Source organism: Apteryx rowi, unplaced genomic scaffold (assembly GCF_003343035.1).
Source record: "Apteryx rowi isolate R43461 unplaced genomic scaffold, aptRow1 scaffold_542, whole genome shotgun sequence".
Lineage (NCBI taxonomy): Eukaryota > Metazoa > Chordata > Aves > Apterygiformes > Apterygidae > Apteryx > Apteryx rowi.
The window spans coordinates 213,037-231,339 of NW_020450808.1; the positions used below are offsets into that span (position 1 = coordinate 213,037).

General features: G+C 39.5%; 2 protein-coding genes across 8 annotated transcripts in view; one reads left to right on the forward strand and one right to left on the reverse strand.

Annotated features, from left to right (window-relative positions):
• ATP6V1H (ATPase H+ transporting V1 subunit H) overlaps positions 1–4,348 on the reverse strand; it is a 47,603-nt gene extending 43,255 nt beyond the window's left edge. Inside the window, exons 1-3 of one of the 7 annotated variants that reach the window (XM_026081327.1) lie at positions 4,282–4,301; positions 3,765–3,834; positions 2,976–3,102 (exon numbers count right to left, since the gene is read on the reverse strand). In XM_026081327.1, the coding sequence (XP_025937112.1) occupies positions 2,976–3,079 (104 nt within the window). In that variant the 5' untranslated portion in view covers positions 3,080–3,102; positions 3,765–3,834; positions 4,282–4,301. Of the gene's footprint in view, positions 1–2,975; positions 3,103–3,764; positions 4,225–4,255 lie in introns of those variants that run through there. The other 6 variants (XM_026081328.1, XM_026081329.1, XM_026081326.1 and 3 more) reach the window with 6 other exon arrangements.
• Positions 4,349–13,750: 9,402 nt separating this feature from the next.
• The window catches only part of RGS20 (regulator of G protein signaling 20), a 42,097-nt gene continuing 37,544 nt past the window's right edge, over positions 13,751–18,303 (forward strand). Inside the window, exon 1 of the mRNA XM_026081320.1 lies at positions 13,751–13,870. Within this exon, the coding sequence (XP_025937105.1) occupies positions 13,751–13,870 (120 nt within the window). The remainder of the gene's footprint in view (positions 13,871–18,303) is intronic.

An 18,303-nucleotide genomic window follows, 5' to 3' on the forward strand; every position in this document is an offset into this window, starting at 1 on the left:
CTTCTTTCTTAGAGTCAGTTCAAGCTAAAGATTAACTGACATACTGTTTATTCCACCTCTGAAGGTTATAACTGTAAGTAAGCCATTTTACTTTCACACTGAGGAACAGAGATAGCAGAAAGGAACTTCAGAAGCCCCTCCTATCTGATCCAGACTCCAATGCTATTGCAAATGATGTATATAAAGATGCTTTAAAGATCACATACAACTGTCACAAACAGATTTAAAAAAAAAATCTGATCAAGTATTTTTTTTAATGTCTTTGGCTCCAACTACATAAATACTATATACAGTTTAAGGAACACAAGTTATGTCATGCCTGAGTTGATGTGTTAACTTCAGAAAACCAGGCATAAAAGTCTTTTCTGATAAAAGTTCTCTTTCTTTTTTCAGCACCCAAGCTTCCTACTGTTCTGCTCTATAGAACTGCATAATCCACTCCGACCTGCCTCTAACAGATGCATCAAAAGCAGGCAGCCCCCAGTCATTAAGTGTGCATCATTCTAGAAATATCAGTCAATATAGCTGGCTACATCTGCACTAGCTGACTCTTTCAACTCTTCCCTTAAGGCATCTGCCTCAAAGATGCTATCACATCTAAACTTAGTAGTTGTGAGAGAGACACGTTCAAAAGAAAAGGTACACCTTTATGTTTCCTCTTTAGAAGCACCCAAGTTCTGCTGATATTTGTCAGCAATAAATCACAAGCAAACTCCACTGCCAAGGAACCTGTTATCTTTACAATGGTTGACAGTCCCTCTGGCACCACTTCTGTTCCATCTTCGAAGCTGCCTTAGCCAAACCGCCAAACTGTTATCAGTAAATATGAGCAACAAACAGATCACATTTATTTCAGAGCAATAATAAACAGGACCAAATGTCATTGACATTCTGAGGGCACCAGGCATTGACCAGTCTCACAAGTTCACAAACACTAGCAAGATGAACTACGGTAGCCCCTCAAACCTGGCTAACCTGGGTGACCTATCAAAAAGAGAAAATAACGTATGGTTTCTTTTTTCATAGGCTCCAGAGGAAAGAAAAAAGTCATACTCTGCACCTAGAATCTGAAAGAGAACCATCAACCCTGCCTGCTGGTCAAGAAACGTTATATCGAAAGCTGCTGATAGATAAATAAGACAAGATCCTGCAGCCCTTATCCATCACCAGAGGTAACAATGAAGCCAAATTAAAATTAGTGGCCCACATAAAGCAAGAGTCAAGCAATGAATCCCACATGTATATTCAAAATACAACTCGCTGCCAAACAGAACCATCCCTGCACTAACAAAGGCTCAAATCTTACCAGCCCTATAGTCTGAACCACCACAGACTCCGTGAAAAGGAATATCCCATGTTCAACAGATTGACACTGAACAGCTGTATTCCCCCTGTCATCCTAAGCAACCGCAAACGAGCTGTTCTAATTGCTCATGTTCCAGGAACAGTAGCCCGGACTCCCCCAGAACATTCTTCCTACCAGATACATAATACAGCACACAATAACTGCAAAGCCATTTAGACAGTTTGACAAATGTTTGATAGCTGTCACTACAAAGCTAGCTGTAAAGCTACAAAGCTACTGTAATGTTGCACCGCAGACTGAACCAGGAACTGATTCATCTGAAAAATAACCTAGAAAAAGCAACTTTCCACAGCAGATCAGCACCTTAATCCAGTTAACTATGCAGAAATACAATCACAAGGAGATAAATGATACAAATGGATGAACGGAATAGGCAAGACTAGGCTACACAGCACAGGTATGTAGTTATTAATGAGCATCTACTGTGTTAGCATTTCTCAGCTTGTATATGTTCAGTTTTGTTTTGTTTTTTTTAAGTATGGGGGGGGCTACACACACATCTCCCATATTAAAAAATACACCATATATGTGTGTATATATATATATATATTTATATATATATATACATATATATTTTACACACACACACACAGCACCGCAATCTGAAGAAAAAAAAAAAATCTTTTGTGAAGTAGCATGACATTGGTAACCACAAAGCATTGTCAGCATGGTTTGTACCTTCAGTTATGAAGCAACTAACACTGGAGTAGTTTGCTGTCATATATGGACCCTCAAGAGATGAAACTCATTCACACTTTGCCAATATTCTTCATACGTACTTGTCAGGAGGAATGCAAGGACTCAAGAATCTTGCAGTTGTACTCCAGAGTATAGAGGAGAGAGCACTAGTAAAATTCTGTTTCTTCTCCCTCTTCCCACCTCATTCACAAACCCATTTCCCAGCTGGTCCCTATATCCTCTTTGGACTACATTGCTCTCTCTATTCCCAGTGCCACTGCATAAAATCAGAATTTATTTCTGAAGGTATCTCAAACGGCAGCACAGTTCTCTCCAGACTGAAGTCTTTGCTTCAGCTTACTCCCTGATCTATCTGCTTCCATTGCTTCCCAGCACTATTCTTTCTTTAACTGAGGTACACCTTATTTTGTTGGAGCAGGCAAAGTCCAGTTTTGCTAGTACAATTTGTTTCCACGCAAAAGGCTATCTCTGGCTGAAGGAATATACCAACATATAACGTGTCTTACTGTAGAGCTGAATTCCTTCAAGACTTGTCCCATATAGCCATATTTTTTGAGTAGTTTGAATAATAATAAGAAAAAAAATGGACAGTTTTACCATACATTTGTGCAGATTTATATTATTTGTTATTACACGGTGCTCAGTTTACAGCAGCAAAGTTCCCTTTCTTGCAAGAAGTCATAAGAAATTTTCCCCAACCATTTCCATTTATGGTGGACTTTTTTCCAATTATCTTCATAGCACTCCAACGGAATGTTACTCATTGTAACCTAGTTTTCCAGTGTAACCCAAAACACCAAGAAATCTATAACACTTTAAAAGGAAAGAAAAAAAAAAAGTCCCTCCCCTCCCACTCAACACTCACCACAACTCAGGTAATGTCAATGATCTGTGGTAAGTTTTTACTTACTGAAGATATGACTGCCAGTTCACTTTATTTGCCCGAACTTCGGCAGCTTTGGCAGCAATGATGTTTGTTGGGACAGCAGCATCTACAGCACCTCGGATATCCATTTTAATTGTGATTTAAAATGCACCTAGAAACACAAATCATATCTGAGACCCATTAATAAAGAGCAGAGTACCTAACCAATATTTTTTCAAGAAGAAAAAAAAAAAGATTTTAAATGCCCTGTTCAGAAAACCCTTAAACAGACCCAGCTTTCCCTAAAATTGTAATTAGTACTTATAAAACTTTGGTTTTCAGTACTTTTTTTTTTTTAAATGTGACTTCCCTGAAACAAACAAAACACAGCAACATCTACACACTAAACTTTAACCAACCACATTTCCTAAAATAAGAGAAATAAACCAGTATGAAACAATTCCCTATCTGGTACATTCTCAATTAAGCAATCGTGTGAAGTTACTTGACTAAAAACTACTTACTCTTTTGCAATTCCCAAGCAGCCCTACAAAAAACAAGCTGTCTTCCTTTCTGATCAGGACTAATGATAAGGTGCTACAATTCAGTGTGCCAAACACACACGTATCTCCATACTTTAGGAGCGATATAGTTTGATTATTTGCCTAAGAATATTTCTCCTCTAAAAATACACGAACCGTGACCTCAAAAAAAGCACCACAATTTATATAAATTAAAAACCAAGTTATTTAGACTAAGAAAATATCATCATCACTGTACAGAAGCAGACTGGAAAATACATATGAACATTGTATGCTTTTTATCAGGACATACCACAATACTGTAGCCAGTGACCTTCACCACTTCTGCTTTCTCCTTCCTTTATGGCTTAATCTCCTCCCGACTTTGATACCAAAACAAGAAGGGTGTTTGCAGAGGCTTGAGATCGAGCTGGAGCAGGAATTCCTCACAGCCTAAACTAGATCAAGCCTCCCCACCCAGCCTGTTTCTGGACTTTTTTGGTTGCCTTTAAGGAAGAAAGTAAGAGCAAACAGGCACGTTCTTCCCCACCCCTAACAAACACACCTCAGTTGTATTACTGAATGAAACTACGAGTCTAAGGAAAGGAACGACCCTCAACGGGGGAGCGATAACGCTGCCCTCCCCCTGAAAGCGTTCTCGCGAGCAGACACCCCCAAGGCCGGCGCCGCTTCCACACCCGTTAACGAGCCCAGAACATCTCCTGGCTCCGGCACGGGCCGGTGGCGCCACACCTCCCCCCCCAACACACACACGCACACGCACGCGCACACACGCGCACACACCCCGCCACGGGCCCGCTCCCGCTCACCCGCGACGGTGGCAGCTGCCGGACGTCACGAGGCCGCGGCCGCCCTCCCCCCCCCCGTACCCGCCGCGGCCACGTGACACCGCTCGCTACGTCACAGCGCTCACATGACCGCGACGGCGGCCTCGAAGGCCCAGTCCCTTCAGAGCCCCGCCCCCTCCTCCCCACCGGCCGCCGAGCCCTGCGCCGCGTGGGCGTGGTCTGATCTCGGCCCCGCCCACCCGCCGCAGGGGCGTGCCCCGCCTGAGGCGGCGGACGTTGGCGGCTGCCTTCGGCTCTCCCCTTCCTACAAACGCCCACATCTATATATGGGCATATATATGTGTATGATACACGTTTATTGTACGTGTGGTATATATATTTATACATATTTTTATATATATACAATATTGAAAATATATATACATATTTAAATATGTATGCATATTTAAAATATATATATTTTAGCTATAGATATRTTTTTAAATATCTATATGTGTGATTTTATAGGGATATAATTCTATACTAAGGATGCATGCAGATGTGTGCGCATGTTATTTGCTAATGAGAAATGCCTCAGAGTTTCCACGGCAGAAATCGGAGGGGCTGGGAAAGGCTGAAGTCGGCCTCTGGGGCTTCCTGGGGCGGAGCAAGTTGGTGGGCGTTTTAGCAGGCCCAGGGAGGGGGCCCCCTCACGAGGATCAGGCCTGGCCTAGCTGCTGCAGCAGGTGCTGAGTGCCGCTGGTGGCTGCACGCACCCAGGCAGGGGGGCTGCCACATCAGGGAAAGAATCGCAGGCAGGGAAGAGCAAGGGAGGTGGCAAGCCCCGCTCCAGGCACAGAAGTGTCACCCTTGGCATCTGCGTGAAGCAATAAGAGCTGTCTGCAAACTGCTTCACACTTGGGACAGACCCAACATCCCAGTCTGTCAGGGCAGTCACTGAATTTGCAGTCACTGAGGTCTGCATTTTTTGTCCAGACCCAGAATTTTTTCTCTCCATCTCTCATGCTGCAACAGGGCAAGCTTACCCTTTCCTACTGCTGGAAAGCAGGGAAGTGGACTGAGGCCCCTGCTTCTCTACAGAGATCTGACTGCATGTGCTGTGCTGTGGTTGTGTCACACAGCCCACGGTAGCACACCTGCCCTTCATCTCATCACATGCATCAGGATATGCTCCAAGGACACCCTGTTTGGTCCCTCCCAACTCATATCTCACTGGGATACATACCCTGCACAACTTTTTCTTTTTTTAAAAGATGTCCAGTGTATGTTGGGCTTTGTCTTCACAAGCAAAAGAAGTTAGAAACTTTTCAGACTGAAAGCCCAAGTGTTTCAGAAACCACAGACTTGAGCTTCCATGTTTACTAGAAAAACTCTCTCTCTTTAGCTGATGAGCAAAGTTTTCAAGTTATATTGTGATGAAGTACATAGACCTACCACTCTGTAATCCGAAATGATCCTGAAAAGTAGTTCTGCTATCAGAGGGAAAGACAGAGAAAAGAAAAATAGGTCACAGTGAGCTTTGTGTGCAAGCAGGCTGAGAAAGCCAATTTAGAGCTTAGAGATGTCTACAGCTAACTTCTCATTTTGTTAGGGCCTCTGTGTATTTTTTATTTAGGGGTACACTGTTCTTTGAATTATAGTTGTCCATTATCTCTATTCGTGTTTTTATAAATCAAGAGAGGTCTTCCTTACTATGCACTGATTAAAACTAATTATACTTCTTCCATGAAAACTTTTTTTCTTTTAAAATTGATCTTACTTCATATTGCAATAAAACCATTGATTTCTTGATAACATGATCTTAACTTAAATAGCAGGCACAATCCAAGTAAGAGCATTTGTAATCTATTTCTTTATGCTCTAACAGAATAAAGCTCTCTAAGCAGTTTGCACACTGTGTCAACTAGTATGTAATAAACACATCCATTAATGTGATTCTGTGGATTAACCAACATATGGTACTTTGAGGTTTAATCCAACATGTTTGCATTCTTGCATGTTGCTGACATACATCAATAAGAAAAGCTTGTACAATTACTGATATCCAATGTAGAAGTCTTCACACAGTCTCAATAGAAATCTGTTACTCTGAAAATTTATTTCACTCTGATTTTTATTTCTGTGGCTGAGAGAATTGTGTCTTATTTTAAACAGTTCCATCTTTTATGAGTACTTGCAACTTTCTGTCTGCATGGGATTCAATATTTCAGCATTTCCTGTTTCTGTAGTATGTTTTACTGCTCTTGTTTTTGGTTCTGGGATCAGGCACCTGGAATAAACATTTTCACCTTTTCCACAGTTATTTCAAATCACATTACCAATGATGATAAATATCACTCTATCCATTTTAGCCATTTAACCATTCTAGCCCCTAACCAACCTGGTGGCACTTAAGGCTTTCCTTCCTTGAAACTTCATGGGTTGTCTAGAATGATACTTGTGCCCACACCTCACATGCCAGAATGTCCCAGCACTGAAAACACAGATAACTTAGTGCCTTCACATACCCAGACCAGGTACATCTTCCATCTTTACTTTCAAGGCTCAGTCCAATAGGTGTTCTCAGAGCTTAGCAAACCCATAGCAAGCAGATTAATATCTCTGAAAATGCAGTTGCAGCTGCCATTTTTAAAACACAAGTAGTGTTACAGTCATCATGCACCCCTGTATCTAGCATGGGTCAGAAACTTGCTTAGACATGCAAAGCCATTTCTTCTGGTTGGGATCACCTATTTCCAGCAAATCAGTCAAAGCACTGGACTATAGAATATTTTGCACCGCATATTCCCCACCGCCTCTAGCAGAATTCTGGTTTAACTGAATAGGATTGCCATTCTCTTGGTTCTAGTCCCTAATTTCAGTATTGCTTCAGTACTTTACATTGAGCAGTCTTTGTGTGGAGAACATAAATTCATGTTTTCAGGTTGGAACCCAATGTGCTCTCTTATTTGGAGAGATCTTACCTGATTAGGTCATCACTGGTCTTTTTTTTTATAGCAGACTTTTTTTTTTTGCCTATTTATACCATCTGCAAGAGTCCAGCACCATCCACTCAATCTGGCTAAAAGAAGACATTTTTCTATTTGCAGTCTAAATTCTGATCACTACTGTAACGTGGTCTTTTTTATTTAAAAAAAAATTTTTGAAAAGATGTGATTTGCCATTTTGACTGTGTCATAAAAATGGCAGATTGTAGCTTTATTATTCATTTCACAGACTGTTGAGATGCTACAGTAAAAATGATTTTACTATAACTTTCCTGTAACTTTTTTAGTGAGGCATGATGACTGAAAGTATGCATCCACTGAATTAGCAGAAGGAGAAGTGCAAAGACAGGAGAAATAATTGTAATTGTAATTAATTACATTAATTTTTAACAGGAGTTCCAGAGGGCATTTAAAGGGACTACCAGATGGTAAATGTGATATCTATACAGGGCATATTAACAGAATCTCTAACAAAGAATCAAATTATTGGACACAATGCACCATATTAGAGAATATAAACAATATATTGGTCCCCAATATACATTTATAATAATATATTTATTTTATATATTTTATATGTATATATATACATGTGTACACATACATACATACATTCACACACTCTACAATGCACCAGGTGAAGGAATAAATGCAAGACATTAACAAAAGATCACCACAGCTTTGTAAAGGACAGTTATGTCTCACAACTCTTGAAGTTATTTAACTTATTTGAAGCAGGCAATATACATGTAGACAAGGTAGACTCCATCTGACTGATACGGTCTGCTTGGATTTCTAAGAGGCATTCAGCAAGATGTATCTAGAGGTGCTCTTGAAAAATAACCTCTGCTGTGTTAAAAGGAAAGGTCTATGCATGGATTAATAACTCTTGGAAGATATGTATACAACAGAGCGTAAGAATAGAAGATCAACTTTCACAGTGCATAAGGCTGTTCAGTGGAATGTCAAAAGCATTTGGCTGTACTCTGTGCTGTTCATCATACTCAGAAATGTTTAAGAAAGGGGGTAAATAGTGAGGCGCAAAAATTTGCTACTGATATTAAGCTATTCAAGTTAGCAAAGGCCTGACAGTAGAAGTAATTCATGACATTGAGTGGCTAGGTGATAAAATGTCAGATGAAATTGGAGTATAGATAAATATAAAATTATACGTATGGGGAAAAAGACAATCACAAGTTTACATGCACAGTGGTGGGCTCTGAACTGACTCTTATCACTCAGGAATGAGATCTTGGGCTGTTATAGTTGTATGAAAACATCAGCTCGGTGCTCAGCAGCACTGTTGCATAGTGTGCAGACCTGATCACCCATCACTGAAAGGATATAGCAGAACTAGGAAGGTACAGAGAACAGTAACACACGTGATCAAGTTATGGAACAAATTCAGCTTGAGGATCAACTGGGTCAACAACAATTCTTTAGTCCAAAAAAGAAATGACTAATGGAAGCTATGATAATCTATAAAATCAGGAGTGGAGTGGACAAGGCACGTAGGGAATGACTGTTCACTAGTTATTCCAGTACAAGGGTTAGGGGCATGAAGTGAAATTGGTAGGGCCAAGATTCAAAATAAGCAAAAGGAGATACTCCCTTGCCAAGTGCATAGTTACACTGGGGAACTCCTTGCCACAGGATGCTGTGTATGCTACAGATTTACAGGCGTTCTTATCTCCCAGTCTGCCAAATATTTAGGCACATCTGAAAGTTTTCATTCAGTGTGAGTCTCATGAGGCACTCACTGAGTTAATGAACTTCAGTGCATTGCAAGGGTGGGCTTTGAGAAACAAAAACATCATATAATAATTATAGCAGTTTCTCACGTGTGCCTATAATCACCATGGTCCTCAAAATAGCAAGAGGTAGTTCTCAGTAACCAGTAAAAACCTATCATGTCATGAACTTTGGAGAGAATTTCATAGTGCTTTAATCATGCATCTTGATTCTCCAAACTGGATCTTGCTAGAGATTATGATTGGAAAAGTGCTATGCTCCCATTTCTGATAAGCCTATCCATCCTTCAGGATTCAGGTGCTGCAAAACAATTCTCATTTAGCTAATCTTGGTCACGTCAATGCTTGTCCATTAACTCCTCGCAGCACAGCTTCATTTGAAGTTGCAGTATTTAGATGAATTTATTAATACATAAAACATAAAGAGCAATTGAAATGCATATCAGCATGCAGGCATAAAAGTCACAAATTGTTTGGAATAAAAATGTGAAATAGTTTAATACCAGAAAAATGAATGCAGATGAGTCATACTCACAGTAAGGCTACAGACAGCTGGTTCATGAGAGTATTTTTCTGTTCTTTCCTTCTTGTAATAAAAACAATGTATCATTGTCTCTCATATAGTCTGCAAATTACGGAAGTGTTTTGCACACCTGCCATTTAACCTTTTCAGCATTCTATACATCCCCTGGCTGTCTCCAGTTTTTAGCATGTATCAAAGAAATGGCTTGGAAAGCTTATCCAAATAGAATATTTGTAGAAAGTCAGGAAAGGTGGATACACTTCTCCAATTCACAAAATATTCTTGACAAATAGAAAAATCAAATATGGCAACAGTTTGATCTATTTGTCTACTACAAGGAACTTTGGAGAAGTACAAGAAAACTTGGTTCATGTTTCATAAAATCTTACCTTAGGCCCTTTGTGAGTTAGATAGAGCTTTTTTTCATGAGGGAAGTCAGTTTAGGAAATTTAAAAGGAGGACATTTTCAAAATGGTACCCACACAGTAGAAGAGCACAGACAGTAGCCTCACCTTTAACAACTACTGTTCCTAAAACACACACCTCATTTTACCTTAAGGTGATTCATCCAGGATTTCAGATCAGATCTTCTGAGTGCTCAAGCTTCTGCTTTCCCAAGGCTTAAAACCCCTCCTCCCAGAGCAATGTAGAAAGGAGCAGAAAGGAGCAACGTGTACATCACATGACAAGGGATGGACGAGAGCCCTACCAGTGGGCGTCCTCAAATGGCTTCTTTCAGCACAAAGTCCCCACAGGTACATTGCAACAGTAGGACGTCTTTCTTCCTTCACAGATCCAAGTGCCAGATGCACTTGGTCACCAGCGACTAAATTAAACCTGTTTTTTTCTTTTTTTTTAATTCCAAAACCTGTTATTTTATATTATGTAGCAGGAGAGAGGCAGCAACAGAGAAGATGAAATAACTAAGATTCAGATCTCTCTGTGGGTTGGAAGAGAGGAATGTTAGGGGGAATCTGGCTGGTTTCATAAGATGTGAGACTTGAAGGCATTTTAAGCATCAGTGGTTATGCCCATACAGCTCTAATGTAAAGTAGGAGAATCTTTGTTTGCCAGATAAACCAAGACAAAGAGAAATATAAAGAAACTTGCTCAAGTTCACACTAATGGGGAGTGCAAAACCAGAACTAAACCAAAAAATTTGTTTCTGTAAATTTAAAATACTCCTTTCCCCAAAACACCGCTATACAGTATGGAAAAAAACAACATTGCAAAAAAGGGATGACCCTACAGTAATCTGACTCTACTGCAAGATGAAAAGAAATATATCAGAATGTGTCCTCCAGCACATTATCTGGTACATTAGCCTAACACTTGTGTCGTAAGGCCTAAAGTGGAAGACCACTAATTGTCTTCCAAAAGATACGGTTTGTCCTTCTTTCCACTGGTGAATGTGCTCAAGAAATTATAAGGCATTCCCTCTAAATTTCAGGATGAAATAAATAGAACTAATTATTTAGATATAAATCTATATTTTCATCTCATTGTTTTCCCATTTAATCCGTCTCTCCCAGCAGATTTCATGTTTGCCTCACACTAAGATGCTATTATCATAGACATCAGGGGCGATCTCTGGGGCAAGGGGAATGGGGGACCCATCCGCTCCTGTCTAAGGGTGGAGGGATCTCACAACAGAAGCTTATTTTCACAGACACAGAAATGACTTTTCAATGTGAAGAAATGTGGAATGCTTCATTGGCCTTTTCCCTGAGTAAGTGAGATTAGCACACTGAGATGGCAAGATTGACCCACTGTGAACAGGTTTCTTACTGCCTAGGCTGTCTTTATTTTCTTTTCTTATTTTACCTTCACTTTCGTGTCTGTGTCATAGTGGGAGGTCATTATTTTTTGAGCATTTTTTAAACAAAAGAGTAAATTCTAACATACAATATAGAATTATCTGGCTTTTAGGACATAGAATTTGGGTCATTTTTCTTCTAAATTAATCAAATCCTGGCCTAAAGGATCTGATAAAGCTAATATAACACAATTTTGCAAATTTCATACCAAGCAATCTTCTGATTGCTCCACAACCTCTTTGAAATTAAATTTTCATGCTCAGTGAAGGAGCCATACATATGTCATCTTCAATAGGAACTGTGTTGTCAACAGAAAAATAAATTAACATTTCATTGTAATAAGTACATCTTCAATTTTTTTTCTCCCAGTAGAATTGAACAATGCTATATTGTCAGAAAAACTGAAAGTAAAGTACTTTGCAGAAACAGGAACATAAAGGCCAGAAAAAAAAACTAGCTGTATTAATAGCCTTGATACAGCCAAAGTTAAAATAGAGGAGCATATTATTTTAGCAAGTAGGAGAAAGTCTCTCTGTCTCACAGATACACACTTCTGTATTGAAAGTTGGAGGATCTCTCAATCTCAAGCACCTCTTTGCAGCCTACAGCATCTCTCCTCCTCCCACCATCAGGCTGTGCTGCTTTGTGCAGACAGCGTTTGGTTGGACAAGATACTTGAATGTGTAGAAGGAGCTGACTCTTCTCTTGGAATCTGCTGCAGCGCCAGGTGAAATAAAGCCCACCCTTGGGATAAAATAGGAAAGTAATAGATCCTCTATCTTCATCCTTCCTTACAAAAAAGACTACATCAGAGCACTAACTTCTTAGAGGAAAAGGGAAAAGCTGAGCTACACAGTGCAGCTGTGACAGTAAGTCTGGTCAGAGGATAGAAAAGAAGGTTGTTACTTAAACCTCAGCAGTAGTTCTGCCAAAGTCAGACGTATTATCAGAGTTTATGCAACAGCTTTCCTAATAGACAGTGATCTTTAGTGCAATTCAGCTTGTTAAGTCAAATGCTGGGAAAAGTGTTTTTTTCATTCTTCTTTGGTTTATTTTTTCTCCTTGGCACTTATTGGATTCCTCTTAAAAAAAGTCAGAAATATGGCCAAGGCACCACTTCTCACAAGAGACACTATAACTGCAGATGACACTCTACAAACCTTATAACTACAATGCTGAATTGTCAAAGCTTTTGACTCCTGGCAGAAAAAAATGTTGGTTTAGGCATGTTTTTGAACTTGAAGAAGAAGTTGGAAACTTTCAAAATAGTTAGAATATCCTACCTGACACTTTCAAAAGAGAAGCACTCTTGGTTGCCAACTTATAGTAACTTCTCATGTGGAAGTTTCAGCTAATTCTAGAGAAAATACTAATGTAAAATATAAAATTCTTAGAACTGGAAATGTTCATGAATACATTGAAAGTCTGATTATTTTCAGGGTGCACTAACATATTTATGATTTTGAATTTCTGCCATCTCCAGGACGAATTTTTAAAAGGCTCTTGAATGCCTTCCCACACAAGGAATGCTATTGTTCACTTAGCTTTCATTATAACAGGGTTACTAATGGCCAGAATTATAAACAATGTTTAAATAATTATTTGCATTAAAAGTTCTCAATAATTCAATTTTCCTTCCAATATTTTCTGTGTTTCTTCCATCTATATTTCAAAGTGCAGAAAAATAAATGGTGAGTGAATGTTGACAAATAGAAGGCAAAGGCCTGGCAGTACTCTGTAAAGCTAAGAGAAATAATCTATTAATAATCTATCTGGAGTCTTAGTCTTTATATTTAGTTTGCCTCTATCTGCAGACATAGCTGCTGCTAATGTGGTATTTTCATTGGGGCTGGATGGATTACCACTAGACCATCTGTTCATTCGTTTAGGAAAAATGTGATTGACAGACACCACTGACCTAAGACAGGCATCTCTATTTGGTACTGTCTGCAAAGCGTAACTATGTCATGAATTGTTTCTCACTTCAAGTTGTAAATGAAGTCCATTAGTTGTAGGATGCTAAAATGTGCTCCATGATTGTTACAGCCTACTTCTCTTGACATGTGTTCAGCCACTGTGTTCCTTTCTTCCTCCTTCTGAATTTATTAAAACCCGTAAAGTAGTAAATCTAATCTCTAAGCTGGCACGATACTCAGGGGATGAGGCACTGCAGATATCTGAGGGCAGATAATCCTGTTTGTCTTCAGAACTGCGGCAACTGCAGGAAACAACCGTCAAGCTGCAAGAGGCCCTGACATTTGCCCATCGGTGTAAGGACAAGCCATCTCTATGCTGTTGTCATTCAGCCCAATGTCTGGGATCTGGTTTTGTTTCATCGTTAAATAGAACTAGTGCTTTTCCAAGAAAGGTCACTGTATAATTGGATTCAGGAACAGCCCTTTTATTTGATCGATGTGGAGGCAATTTTTGCTCTATTTTAGGACGCACCGCTACCATGCAGACAATTGTCAAGCAAAGGAGACCCTACAAAATGAAAATGAGGACATTAAAGCGGCACAGCAGTTTTTCAAGGTAAGACAAAATCCAGGGTTATCCAAATGTCCTGAAGGAGGGAGGAAAGGGCATGTCTGGAAAGAAGCAGAAAGAAAGTGTTAATGTGATACATAACAGCCAAGGACTATTTGTCACCAAGACATCTCTATTCACGTAGCTTTCTGTTATTCCTGAGCCTCATCCTCTGCACTCTGTTCCTCAACATGTTGCAACCACAGTGACAAAGGAGCTGGTGATCCTCCTTCCCTCTAAGTGCCTGCTTTCAAACAACAAATTAAACACATCCATCTAACTCATAAAAAATGATTCATACTTTGTAGAGCTAATCTGTGGTAAAAGGGTGAGGGAAAACATGATGCTTCTTGGTGTTTAGAAGCTGAAGAGATCTGCAATTTTTACTGATGCTACCTCAGATGATTTTTATTGGTAGTCAACAAAAGAAGATACACCAAAGAAACCAAACACAGTTTAATACTAAAATCTATTAGGGTGTTACATTAAATCCTCTCTAGTGAAACTGCAGAGCTGAACCATTTTCCTTAATTAAAAACAACGGTTATCTATCCTCTATTTTGTCATAAGCCTGAAAGCTGTCTGAGGGGTGAACCAACATTATTAATGGTGAGTAGCATGTTCATGTGCAGCTCAATGGAGCAAGAGTGACAGGTATCTTATTAAAACTTTGGTACAAAGTGATATACCCTAGTGCATGGTGGGGAAGGCAATGTGATGGCTGAGACATGCAGTGAAGCTATGCACTCTTGAAACCACAAAGTGTGGGGGTTTTTGGACTAACTTAGCACCAGAGTGGAGAAAGATTAAGGCAAGCAGTCAAAAGAATAGATCCATCTGGTCAAAGGCAGTGAGGGTGAAAAAGGCATTCCCTGCCCATATCTGTCGTACAGCCGTACAAGTTAAAGCAAGAATAGGCTTCTCCGTCCCAGCTCCTTAGCCAATGCACATCTGTTCCCTGGAGGCCATTTCATTTGAATTACACACAGTAATGCACTCATCAAAAATCCTAAATGACTTTCACCACTTTTGCTTTGCCACTTTCTGATAATTAACCAAATACTTTCTTTTCAACATTTCATGTCATTATCCCTAGTTATCTGACCATTCAGCACACCAAGCCTGGTGACTTCTTGACCCTTGTGAAGGCAAAGGGAGTTCTGTCACAGATATAATGGTTCCTGAATTTAACCCTTGGTATTCATGAAGCCCATATACTGAATTCTTCACAGCTCATGTCCTCAGCCATTTTTCATTTAGTCATCCTATTATTCATCCCAGGTGAACCCTTCATTTCAGCTTGGTGATCACCTTTAAGTCTCTTGCCTGCACTCATGCCAGTTTGTTGCCAAGTCTCTCAGAACACAGTGCACGGAAGTGAATCAGGGACCTAACAGACATGACATATTATTTCTCTGCTCTGTGGAGGGATTTATCTGCAGAGATAAATGACATTGCAAGGTTCAGGGTCACTTACTGTCCATATTTCTTTAAACACCAGTGCAGCCAGCTTCCTTTCTCCCATTGGTTATCTGTGGCATTTAGTTTATATTGTGCTTATGTTTCTAAATGCTGCAGCTCCATCTGTGTTGCTCTGAACTCTGGTTACGAGCACAGGCTGCAGTGACAGCCTGAAAGCTGTTCTATAACCTCTTCATAAGCTCAGCTGAGGTGAAATTTCAGTCACRTGGAAGCTCTTGTATGAGGCTGCACACTCTGATGGAACATGTCTCCACGACTGAGAAATCTTTGTAAATCATATCAACAAATAATATTCTAAGTGTCCAGATGCAAGCAATGTTACTAGTAGTTAAGTACTTATTGTTGTTGTCATTTTTGTTATTAGCATCAATAACCCGTGCTTAATATTGATGTCAGTGGAGTTTATCTACAAGGACTGTATTAGTGATAGGAAGCTGGAAAACTTACCTGTCTAGAAACGTGTATGGCCCTAAGACTGGGGTACACAAATAATTTGCAAGCTTTACTTAATTTAGGAAAGAAACACTTTTTATTTTTACTGACAGGAAATCAAGACACAGGATTTCCCAGGTCTTAGGAAATTAACCTAAGTTCATAAGATTCAAGATCAGTTTGTCATTTACACTCCTAGAATAGACAAGATCATGTTAATTCTTTTTTTTTCCCCAGTGACACTGAAGCCTGCAAAAAGTTCAAATTCTTTCTGGCACAATGTTTCCATATGTGAGGCTGATCCCTAAGGACAAACTATGTGTTTAGGCTTATAAATTTGCTTGACTGACCGGGACTTTGATCAGAATGATTCTACAGTCCTCATTAATTCCCATGTTCCCTTCAGCTTTAGGTGAATTTTTGAAGCTGATGCTTCCAAATGTGAGCAGTGGCTGCTTCTGACATTAAGTTGCCATCTAATTCAACATGCCAAACAGTAAACAAATTGAAATATTAAATATATTGCACTAAAGAAAAATGCACATCTTTTAACAGAACACTTGAACTAGGTTTATCTATTCTTGAACAGGCTTTCAAAGAGCAACTAAATTACAAGAAAAAAAAATTTAAGTGGTAGGCAGAGTTTAAAGGCTTTTTAAAATTCTCTTCATGACATTTAAATGAAGCCTGTGAGTTGTTTATTTCTAATCTCCATTTGCATTGCTTAAAAATCCTTTCCCTCTGACATGTTTGCATCTTGCTTTATAAAAGTGTTAAAAAGCAAGAGTGAATAAACTGCTTCTTACCAGTCTCAACACAAAAATACAAGGACTTATTTAACCCAGAGTCAACATGGGCACATTCTCCTGTGTTCCTGAAGTACTTTATGCCAGTTAAACAAAGTAAACACCCCAGAAACATTGCACTGAGGAGAAAGATCATGAGAGGTTGCAGATAGGTCACCTAATATTTTCCTAATGACAACATTTGGCTAAAATCCTATTAACAGAGCTCGTTGCTATCAGTTCCTCAGAAGAGAATGAGAATGCTCTCCACAGAAATGCCACATTTCAATTTATGCCCAGGTTACCTCTGGATAGGACCCTTCTCACTGTGTTTCCCTAATGTAACATAACTATGATTTTAAAGCGTAAGGGCTCCAGATTTGGTTACATGAATAATACACCTAGAATCAATATATGACTGGGCAAGTGCAGATAGGACAGAATCTTTTCCAGCTCCTGCTGACACTGTCCTACCAGTGAGAGCTTTCTTTTGCCTGTTCCCCAAGTCATGGAACAGAGGGGCAAAGAAAAGCATAACGTGAAATTAGAATGTGTGCGCCCAGGAAAGGCAGAGCGCAACTATTAAGCCTCCTTAAACATCAACTTTAGCCTGAAATCTTGTGAGTACCCAAATGAGACTCAGTTGCATCAGCATTGCCTTCCTGCCCCCAAATCCTACCCATCTGAGTTCTGTGTGGGAGACAGTGCAGAAACTGAAATGGCCACAAGGACACTGTCTGTCTGGAGGAGCAACCCAAGGGAAGCATGGCATTGTTTTATTCCTTCGTGTGGCAAATTTCACCTCTACAGAAATCCTTTCTGAATTTGGAGATGTCAAACACTATTCCATCAACTGCCTATCAATCAACTGCATATAATGTGCAAGCCACTCTTGACCAAGCACAGCTCAGCTAAATTATTCAACAATTGCTGCGAATCATCACTTGTGTGATGAAATAGGGATCCATTCACAAATGACGCCAGAAAGGTCAAAATTCGTAAAAGATGTTGTTTGCAAAGAGCAATGTGCCAGCTGCATGATTGCTCTGCTTTGTAAAGCACTGTAGGATCTTCAGGTGATAAGTGCAGTGTAAGTGCTGTCAGTTATTAATTGCTGGTACTGTTAACACTGAAAGTAGATATTGTCATTATCTTTTGTAAGAGCAGGACAAGTCCTAATATTAATAAATTTACTCACCCTCTTCAGTCAGTATAATCTCTCCCAAGTAGGTTTCCATGTCAGAAATGTTTATTCAGTGAAGCCTGTTTTTCATACTTAGTCACACTAGCATTTGTATGTCTTTTAAAGCTTATAGTTGTGTCACAGGATGTTAGAAGCAAACCAAACAGTAATTTATACCAAGAACACACTCTTGCTGTTCTTTTAAACAGGTGTTGTGCCTGGTTAAATAGGATGAAACATAGTCTTTAATAGTCACATTTTATCTAATTGTTATGTTTGAGACAGTCAAGGGATGCAAACTGTACGGCTGTGGACTGAATCGCTTGGCAGCTAGTGCTCTTCCTCTTTGACAGATGTAGTTATTTTTTTGAGTAGATGTAACGTTTGAGATATGTTTGATGATCTGTTTTATTCATGAGCAACATTTTTTCAACTGGAACCAGATTTCTTTTGTGAAATGGAAAAATTACAGGGTATTGTCACCACCAAATTATGAGAATCTAGTCTTATTGACAACTTCTTTGATAGCACAATATACCGTTAGGTAGGGAAAAGAG